The sequence below is a fragment of the Fukomys damarensis genome, unplaced genomic scaffold (assembly GCF_012274545.1).
Source record: "Fukomys damarensis isolate Sample0158 unplaced genomic scaffold, DMR_v1.0_HiC HiC_scaffold_23, whole genome shotgun sequence".
In the NCBI taxonomy this organism is placed as follows: Eukaryota; Metazoa; Chordata; class Mammalia; order Rodentia; family Bathyergidae; genus Fukomys; species Fukomys damarensis.
In genome coordinates, this window is record NW_022900935.1 from 63,673,951 (window position 1) to 63,684,678 (window position 10,728).

General features: G+C 48.8%; 1 protein-coding gene across 8 annotated transcripts in view; it reads left to right on the forward strand.

Moving 5' to 3' along the window:
• The window catches only part of Rptor (regulatory associated protein of MTOR complex 1), a 348,014-nt gene that overhangs the window by 296,519 nt on the left and 40,767 nt on the right, over positions 1-10,728 (forward strand). For all 8 annotated transcript variants that reach the window (XM_010618589.3, XM_010618590.3, XM_010618587.3 and 5 more), the window contains one exon: positions 7,856-7,974. In XM_010618589.3, the coding sequence (XP_010616891.1) occupies positions 7,856-7,974 (119 nt within the window). The remainder of the gene's footprint in view (positions 1-7,855; positions 7,975-10,728) is intronic.

Consider the following 10,728-nt stretch of genomic DNA (forward strand, 5'->3'; position numbering starts at 1 on the left):
TTTTTTTTTTTTTTTTTTGGTAGCGGGGATTGAACTCAGGACCTTGCTCTGGCAAGGCAGGCAGTGGAACCACTGAGCTAAATCCCCAGCCCTTCAATATTTTATTTAGAACATTCCTTGTCTATACTCATGAGTGAATTTGGCCTGTCATTTTTCCGTCTTCTCCGGCCCTTGTCTGGTGTAGATATATGCTCGTACTAGCTTCATACAGGCATATGCCCTCATTATCTGTTTTCTGGAACAATTTGAATGAGACCAAGATTATCTGGGTAGAATTTGGTATCTGGGTAGAATTTGCCTCTAAAACTGATAGGGCTTTGTGGGATTCTGTGTGTTCAGTTTTAATTCCCTCCTGCATTTATTTTTTTAATGCTGAGCTTGTGTGCCTTATCTGTCTCTTCCTGGGTTAGGTGCCGGAAGCGATTTCACTGGGTGCTGAGCCCTAGTCTCCTTGAGGCTGCCCAGAGTATCTTAGCTTCTCTAGTCTCTCTTATGTCTGGTACAGCTCCGTATTACTCCTGTGACTGTATATTTGCTTTTCTCCTTTTTCTTGATTAGTCCTCTAAGGCATGTATTAATTTTTTTAGGAACTTAAAATTTTAGCTTGTACTTTGTTGATTTTCTTCATTCCTATGTCTTTATTTTATGTTCCACTATTTGCTTGTCTTTTTTTCTATTTTCTTAAGTTTACTCTCTCTTCTTTTTCAGGTCTGACAATGAAAGAACAAATATCTCTTTCTTTTGTGTTGTTTTCCTTCCCGATATGTGTGTGGTCTGCACATCCCCTCGGGACTGCTTGTCTGCACCCCTCACACGTTGGTAGACGCAGCTCTCACTTGATGTTCAGCTCTAGGTGATTCCCCTGTTTCTGTTCCAGAGTCTCCACCATAGTGTCTAAGCTCCCCTTACATCACAAATTAGCGTGAGACCCATCTAACACATTGGCGGCATGAGCTAGAGAAGGAACAACCTGCCCGTGAGCCCTGTGAGCGGCAGGTTGGGGATCCATCTGGCTGTCCAGTGGGGCTCTGGCCTGCTCCTTCCCCAAGGGCCATCTGGGTGGTAGTAGGATCTGGAGCAGCCAGCACACCCTCCAACGGGTGCTCTGTTCAGCACACACCTACACACCAGCCATTCAGCACAGAAACACCAGCGTGGGGTTCATGTCCTTCTAGGTATTTAAGACATCGTGTGGAAGTTCTCACTGGTGCTGATGGGAGCCGCAGAAATTGTCCCTGGTGTCCCAAGTAGTTCACCTGGTGAGGCCATGAGAGAGGCCATGTGAGACTTGTTCAGCACACACCGAGGCCCTAGATGTTTCCTAGACCTGAGGGTCAAGAGGCAGGGCCTTGGCAAACAGGATGGCCCATTGTAGTTCCAGAGTCCTGCCAGGAGCTTAGCTGTTGCCCTGATGAGTAAAGATGGTGTCTGTCCCCCATAGTGGTCTTGGCAGCGTAAGGGTTATGGAAGCCTGTTTCCTCTGAGGGCCATAGCATGGGCCTACAGCATCTACAGGGGACAGAACACAGGTACTGTATCTCTGGGTTTCCCTCCTCTGCCTGTCCTCCTCCTGTTTATCCTTCTCCAGGGGTCAGAATATGCATCACTGATACCTCCCTTCTTGCACAGTTTGATTCTGGAGCTTTTGTTTTTACCGGGGAAATTTAATTATATCTGTATATCATGCAAATCTTAGAAAACTTGAGGCAGAAAGTTTCAGAATGAGTGGTGCTTAGGAAGGAGAGGTGAGACTTCTCAAAGTCAGCCTCATTCCTATTCATTGAGGCGACGCTCACATCCCCCTGGAGACCACAGTGCTTACCTCAGTGTTTAAGATTCATAACTTACAGAATCCCATTTCTAGCAGCACTTGCCTGTTTAAAGCCAATTTCTTCTTTCATTTCACCCAGAGAACAGCAGTCTCTTCAGCCCCTTTCCCTGAGTATTGCAAAAGAGGTTTTCAAAACCATGGCAACCTGGGACATCCATATATTTACACCTGTCCCCATCAGACCAGCTCCCTTCCAGGAGCCCACGCCAAGAGCACCACATACAGCAGCCGTTCTGCTGCTCTGCTTTCCCTGCTGACCTAACCTGCTGAAGGTGTCCACAGTCACCTACATGCAGGAGGAGGGCCTGGCCCATCCCGGGATATCACATGTGAGCTGGAGCCTGCATCTCCACACCACTTCCCATTCTGAAATCTTTGATCTCTCCATTCCTCTTGTCTTAGTCATGGCCTGACAACCATGTGGATCCCCTAATCAGTCCTCCTTGTTCCCAGGCCCTCCCCAACTCAAAGTCTTGCTCTCTGAAGCCCACCTGCATGTCTTTAGAACACAGGCGAGCGTTCCACACCAGCCCTGTGCTTGCCTCCCCAGTCAAAGCTGTGTTTCCTTCAGCTGCTCTGGACCTCAGCAGGACAGCTCCACAGCAACAGGCTGGCCGCTGGTACCACATGCCTGGACACCACCTCTACTGTGCCCCCAGCCCTGCGGCTGGCTGCACACAGCTCAGGCAGATTGGTCCTGCAGGCAGTGCCCAGACCAGCAGGTGCCTCATGCAGCTGTGAAAGGAATGCCCTTGCCATTTTATTACCGAGCATTTCTTGCTGACATGTACAGCAAGTGTCCTTGCCTTTTCCTTCCTTCAAGCTCATCGCATCCCTCTTCCCCACATTCCCTTTGCTGCTGTGCCAGTGGAGAAGCTTGGGGTAGACGGAGGCTGATGAATGTCTGTGTTCAGACATCTGGGACCCAGCTGTGCTACACCCTCCTGACCCCATGGCTGGATAATTACTGTGTACATAGCCCCTGGAACAGCCTCTCTAAGGGCCCAACAGGGTTATGCTCCTGTCTCTCCACCTGTCACTCTGCGTCTCAACCAGTCTAGCCATCCCAGATTGAGAAAGCAAGGTGGGACTGGATTTCTGTTCAGGGACCTGAAGCAAAGGGAAATGGTAACCTATGGGGGTGCTGTCTGGTTACAGGACTCTTCTCTGAAAGGCACTGACTGGCTGAGATGTAGCTCAGAGGCCAGGACTGGGGGTTTCACAGCTCTGTAAAACAGTGACATTTTATACTGTGTTGGAAACATGTCACCATAGCAACCAATCTAAGGTAGAGCTGATGCTGGCTGAAGGGACCGCAGCAGCCAGAGATCTAGCTTCACCCTCTCCCCACGGGCCCCAGCTCCCGACACTGCCATTACCCCACTTAACCAAGGGGAGGAACCACTGGGTGTCCCACTGCTCTTCACTGTCCTCTCCCTGCTTAGGCCTGGGAGCTGGGCTGAGAGCCATGTTCAAATCCAAGCCTTCTACCTCACTCAGAATCTACCGGACAGAGCAACTCCTGAGAGAAAAGAAGCCAACAGCACCAGTCCGAGGTCTATAGCGCAGGCTGCCACCACCCCACACCCTCCAGGCCTCTGGCTGTATTAACAGGACAGCCCCGTGGCTGCTTCCTCTCTCCCGCCTCTTCTTGCCAGCGTGTCAGGAAGCTCTAGGAGAGAGCCTTCCAAGCTTTCACACAGGCCCTCGGCCCACAGCAGTGTGTCTGGCAAGGCCTCCCTCTGCGTTTCAAGGTAGAGGAGATCAGTTTCTGCCTTTGTTCTTAGAAAGCCAGATACTTGATCAACAAGAAAAAAGCTAAGCAGGGTGGTAGCCAAGGACCTGCACACATTCTGATTGAAGGTCTCATGAATTTTATTAGTGAACGGTATTGTTTCCAGTGCCATGAGATTGGTTAACTGTGTTTTTAGAACCAAAGCCCCTGATTAAAGACCATCACCGAGTGTGTCATTTAGGAAAACTGAGGAACCCTGCTGAAAAGATTGTGCAGATGCACTGGCTGCCAGTACTAGGACATGCTCTGTCCCTCCTGAGAACAAATGAGGTCCATAGTCCCAGCTTGCACAGGAGGAAGGGAAGGCAAAGCAGTGGGTCAGCATGATCACCAAAAGGACGCTAAGTTGTGGATACAGCCCTTGGCCACCCAGGAGCCACTCTTGGGCACCAGACAGGAAGGCATCAGAGGAAAGGGGCAAAGGCACAACCCCAGGAGATGGTTTCTGAGGAGAACAGAAGACTCAGCCCTCCAGTCCCCAGAGGATGGAGTCTGCAGCCCTCCCACCAGGCAGGCTTCCTCTCCCCAGCCACTCTGCCAGCAGGGCTCCATTGTGTGGGCCTCTGCAGAGAACCTTAAGGAACGACCTATATAGCATGTGCTTCTCTGAAAATAACTTCTAGACCCATTCATCTTGATCCTTTATTACTTCTAGTCTAGACATACAGATTCTCAGCACTTACAGGAGTGTGGCAAGTAGCAGGCACAGGCTCTTCCCGGCTCCTACCTCTCTGTGGGGCAGGACACGTGTATCTCTGCCTCCATCCCAGTGGGCCCTGATCTCTCTGTGGAGGCGGCTGCATTCTGACTTGGGGACAGTAGATTTAAGCGTGGAGAGTCCATACAGTAGGCATCTCAGAGAATCACTGAGGAAAGAAGGTAGAAATTCTTTATCATAGTTATATGCTTTCTGCTAGTAATTATACTATCCGTTATAGTCAAAGAGACTGGCAAAAATTAGATTTTTTTAATTCCCTACAGAGTCACAGTGTTACATCAAAGTCAAGATCTACAAGAAAGTCAAGACTAATAAAAATAAAAATTTTTTAAATAAACCCAGATATTTTACATTTGTTTAAATAAACTCCTGCCTCCGTGCCCTGCACAGTGCCAGGCCTTTCTACTGGTGCTCTGTTGAGCTCCTGACTCCAGACCACTTCCCCGTGAGGGGTCTGCACGCGCCACCCCACCTGATGCCACCCATACACCTTGGTTTACACGGCTGCCACGGGGCGGGGAATGGGCCCGCCCAGCCTTTGTGCCGAAGGCTCCATCCCATTCAGCAGCCCTCTGCTTTGCCTCCGTGAGCAGGGCTGTGAGATGGATAAGGGGCCTCCCGCACTTGCTCCCACACCGTTTCCCTCCCTCCCGGTCTCCTCATCCCCACCCCTGTCCTGTGACGAGGGTCCATCGTCTGAGTCAAACCGAGATCTACCGTCAACGTCACAGTCCCTTCACACTCAGTGTCACACCGCCACCCAGCTTCTGAGGAAGCTGCTTCCGATGAGTCACTGGGCCAGATTTGCCTGTGAGCCCGAAAATAATGAGGGGAAAGGACGGTGAGCAAGGGTGGCCATGAGCTCTGGCATCTGTGAGTGCTTCCTGTTGCCTTGGAGGGGCTGGGCTGGTTCTCCCTTTCCTGCGGAGTGAGGTTGCTTACACAAAGGACAACGGACACATTCTCCTTTCTTCTGGTTGCTTGTGAATCAGGTGAATCAAGACTGTATTCGAAGCAGCTTCCTCCTGCCTGCTGCTCCCCATAACATAGAGCACAGTTCCTATGAACAGGCGCCAGCCATGACAGGAAATAAATTAGATTTGAGGCCATTTTCCCGCAGAGATTCTGCTCTGATTTTACCAAACAGTTTACTTAGACTCTGGTTGTAAATCTGGACAGCTGTTTGGAGCTATGGCATTTGAGTTGAGAGGTTTGTGTTCTGTTAGGGAGTTACAGCCATACAGACAGCAGCAGGTAAATGGCCATGGTTTCCACCCAAGGCTGTCCACACTGCTGCAGGGCCTCCATGCTGGCCAGAGACTGTGTGGCCTTCATCCCACCCAAGCCCAGGTTTACTGTGGGCCTTGGTCTCCCAGTAATGCACTGCCTGGTTCTTCAGGGTGAGCATGGGGCTGTGTGAGCCCTTGGCACTGCTGAGCACACTTCCAAGTGACCACATGTTACCCACTTGAAGGACCATCATTGTAACCCATGAGCGGCAGCCCCAGAGAAACCCCCTTCTTAGTCTCATTGTCTGGGTAATCAGCAGCCACATGGGCAGCTGTGTCTCCAGAGAGGCCAGGGGGATGAGCTTCTCAGAGGACAGCAGCTCTTGATTCCCACTCAGAATGGTGCAAGAGGACTTTTGTAAACGCACATCAGAACGTATCTTCTACCTGGTGGGGCGGCCATGTGCTGGGAGCCCAGGGAGCGGCACTCTTGGCTCTGCACTCAAGTCCACTGGTGAGAAGGGATGGGCACAGGCAAGTGGCAGGTGAGGATGAGCATCCCCGTGGAGCTCTTGACCCAGTTGATTTTAAGCCTTCGTCCAATCTGTTTGTGGGCCTGATTGTGTCACATGAAACCTGTTCTGCTAACACCACGCTCATCCAGAGACACTCTGTCCTCTGACAGCACGCCCAGCAGTCAGACTCTGTCATAAGCAGCCAGGGGCACAAGATTGCACCTTACTTGAAATCCTTGTAGTCTCTGTGTTGAATAAGCATGTGCTTTCCAGCACATTGTCCAGCTTTCTCTCAAAATAAAAAGGAAGGAGCTCTGGGTAGCTGTCTCCAGCCTACTCTAAGCAGGCCATCTCTGCCTCCCCTCGTGAATCTCCCAGTGGGCTGCATCTTGAGCAAGGACTCTTCTGGTGCCTCGTCTGCTTTTCTACACGCAGCTCCTCTCCCCCTCTGAGCAGCCTTTGCTTGAACCACGCCCTCTCTCTAAAGTCACTTCGTCCTCTTCTTTACCTCCTATCTAGTGTGTTTGGCCCCCCAGCTCCAAAGTCACTCCTCTCTGCAGCCTCCGTCCTAGCTTCAGCAGACTGACCCACATCTGGGAACCCTCGGACCTGTTGCCAGTTCCCTCTTTCGGGTTTCTGACTGTACTACTCTCGCACTCCTTGATTGGCTCTTGGGTTTCAGTCATGGTTCTCCAAATGCTCCAAGTGTCTCCATCACTTCCAGGATTCAAGCCTTGCTGTGCTGCCAGTTTCCTTTCACCCCTTCTTCTCTGGGGGAACAATCTTCATTCGCTTTCAAAGCTGCCCCCCATGCCTAGTCCATCTGTCTCCTCTTAGCCCTGCTCCTGGTGGAAGGAACCTCTCATTCCTATGTCTGCATCTCTGTGGGGCAACACTGTATCCTGCAACTCCTGACTGGCTTAAAAGTCAGACAGACAGGCATGTTCATATCCTTCACTTTGGACCCCAGCAGAAGTGCTCACTGGGCCTCGCCTCCTCTCATGCCAGGTCAATCCCTGCCTTCAGGATTTTTGCAGAATTAAAAAGGACTGAGCAGCCTTCACTGAGGCCCTCAGCAAGTATCTTTACTTCCCTCACATCTGCACTGTGATACACTGATATGTCTGGCCTTTGGTACCTTCTGTGTTACCTGCCTCTGCATCTGGACGTGCAGCATAAATAAGACTTTGTGTCAAGTCCACCCTTAGTCCTGCTTGGGATGAATGAGTAGATCTCGGGGGCAGTGGTGATATTACATACACCTCATGATTTCCGGGGACCTCAGAACACACCAGCATGTGGGATGGGCAAAAGGATCCCAGCAAGTTGCACTACACGGGGCATGCACTAAGTGTCAAGTGAGCTGCAGACAGACTTGCATCCCCCATAGAGCACGTATCATAGACCATGGTGGCTCCTGGGATTCTACAACATAAAATGTTACTTGGGGACTGCAATCCTTTGCGGTCAACTAGAGCATCCCAAATGCAAATTCTGCTCTTTTCTACCCATTTTCCTTTTAGAAAGAGCTAGCCTCAGAAAATGAGACCAGTGTGATCATGCATGAGACTACTGCTGAGATTCCTGAATGTCTGGATCCCTTACCAGAATAACAGACCCGGAATCTTTCTTTAACCCCAGATCTTTAACCCTCCCCTTCCTGCTACCACTGTTAGGTTTTCAGGATCTCAGGCTACCTCAGAAGCTGCCAATATATGAAACAGCAGCTATTTGCTACTGAAACATCTCCCACTTCTTTTTTCCTAGGAGTTTCTTTTAATAGTGTTTACACTCAAATTTGGAGAGTCTTATTGCATCTGGCTGCTGATCCCTACCCAGATGTCTCTGATTTGGCCATGAAAGTACTCAACAGCATCGCCTACAAGGTAGGTGGGATGAGATGTTTCTGTTGAAGCTCTCAAATTTCTGATTTTCAGTCATGAATATTCAAGCAAAAATCTCCAGTACAGTAAGGTCTACACCATGGTTTTAAAAATACATAAATAAGGTGAGCTTTCACAAAAATTTCCAATCTGGATATTCATAGTATACTTTGAACTGTATTAGCATGTAGCTATAGTTGTCAGCATTGCTGCTTTTCATGATCTTCACCTCTGTATGATTTGTAACGATGTCCCTGCCTCCTTGTCTGACATTGGTGTTGATAGCTTCTCTCACCCTTGATCCTTCTAGCCAATAAAGACTTCAGAGGGTCAGCTTTTGGCTTCATTGGCCTTTCTCTGTGGTTTTTAAATTTTTCATTCATTGACAGCTGCTTTTACCTTTTTTACTTCCTCCTACTGCTTCCTTTGGGTTTCATTTGGTCTTCTTATCCTAATTTCTAGATACTAGTTTAAATCTTTTGGGGGACTATAAACTTTTCCCCGTCTCCTGGATTTTTCCCCCACCCATGAGCAGAAAAGTGTCATTCAGGGACATCTGGGACATCCTTTGAAGACTTTGGAAGTTTTCTTCTCCCCACCATTGCACCTTACAGATCCCAGCCCCCCTGCCTCCCTGGAGCTGGCTCTGTGTTCCCACTGCTTGAAAGTACCAGCTTCGTCTGGGTTCCACTTCTCTGAGCTGCAGCCAGGGACTTGCTGTAAGCTGCCTGCGAGCTATAAGCTGGATCAGTTATTTATTTCTATCTCTTAGGGGTCCCAGTCCTGAATACTCAATATCTAGTGTCTGCAAATGCTTCATTTTTTTTTTCTGGTTATTTAGTTTATCAAAGTTGCACAGTTTATCTTTTTAGTTAACTTTTATTAATGGAACTAGAAATAATTCACTAGCATTTTTTGAAAGCTTTTTCCTAAATTAATAAAATTTTAAGCCTGCAGAAATGTTGTGAGAAGCATATCACCATATCTTACATCTACTCTTGACCTTCCTCTGACTGCGTCACATTGAAGAGTTGTCCACCATGGCTGAAGGGGCCCGGAGCTGTGTCTTTCAGCCCTAGCCCCTTGTTTTCCCCCAGTGGGTTATTGAGCCCTGCCCTGGTACTGTCCTCAACTGGTTCTGGCCTCCCATTGAGCCATAGTCCCTGTGGCAGTCTCCTTCTGCCGACACACTGTCTGTGTGGTGCTCAGTCTCTTCGCTGGAATTATTTTGTTTTTATGTTTTTGCCCTGACTAACTGAAATTGCCTCATTGACTGTGGTTGTTACTTCTTTAGCTCTTGGCAGTATCACAAGTAATAGTAACAGAGCCTCTTCATTCCCCTAGTTTTTAAATATAATAGTAGTCAGGCTCATCTTTCTCTTTAAAGCAACGTAAGAATAATGCAAGAGTAAGTTCTTGGTTTTAAACTCAAGCAATGTCACATGTATGGCACACTGTCCTAGAATAACAGGTCCAGAGATATTTCCCTGCCCTCCATGCCCAGTAGAACATCCAGCTTAACGGTAGCATGCTGGGCTTACTGTTGATAATTTGGGAAAGCCTGCATGGTTCAGTCCTGCCCTGACTTCTCCCCGTAATGGACTGTTCACCTCCCCCAATGGGCTCCTTCCTCACGTTGACCAGCTGCAGAACCAGCTTGAAAGATGCCGATCCTTACTGCATGGGACCTCTCAGTCTGCCTCACGAATCACTGGCCTATGGAAAACAGCCAATCAAGTCAACGTTTTCATTGTTCTATGGAAAACTCCTAGGTTTGATCCCCCCAGCACTGCCAAAAAAAAAGAGAAAGAAAACTACTAAATGACCCAGGACTGTCTCCTGCCACTTGCCAATGTTCTTTCAGGGTGTAGATAGTCTCTCCCATTTTTAGTGCAAATTTTCAGGGTTAGATTTTAAAAAATCATTTGCACTTCAGTCATTTTCACAGCTCTGTGTGGACATTAGTGAACGGTTTAAATTTTCAGAATTTATTTTCAAAGAAAGCAGAGACTGGCCAGTTCACTGGCCCTTTTCACAGGTGTCTGGCACACAGAGGCGTCTGATGGCCTCTTCTTCGCTCTTGAAGGCACAGGACAGCCTCCTACCCCTCACGAACAGCCGGAGGCCCACAATTAATTTAGCTTCTTGAGTAGTTTGGTCACTGTGAATGAGGATCTAGCCTATTTGAGTTTATTTTTCAGTGGCTTTTATATGTTTGCTCTAGCTAAACTCCATCTGAATTATTTAACACTTGAGTCCCGGTGCCTAATATTAATTTCATAACTACCAGTTCATTGCCACAGACCCAACCTCAGGGTGTTAGCTTGTTCCTGTTAGAAACTTCTCTATTCTCTGACACACAAAAACCCCTTCTCCCTGCTCAGTAATAAAGATGCCAGCCACACCCTTCCAGCCCTGGGTCCTCCTGGATTATGCACCAAGTGTACAGATGTAAACCAGCAAATCCCTTTAAGAAACTTAGCCCCTTGTGCATGACCTGCTGTGTTAGCAAACCCTGAGCAGATGTCCTCACCTGCGATGGGGAAGTGTAGGCATCCGAACAAGCCCCAGAGCCCTCAGCAGAGGGGTACATGGCTCTGTGCCTGCCCTGCTGATCTGTGACGTACACCGTGGTGTGCACGTGCAGTCAGCCTGAGCAGCTTGGACCTCCTCTGGAGACCAAGTTAGCAGTGTGTGTGTGTGTGTGTGTGTGTGTGTGTGTGTGTGTGTGTGTATGCTGCTACTGAAAGATTTGTA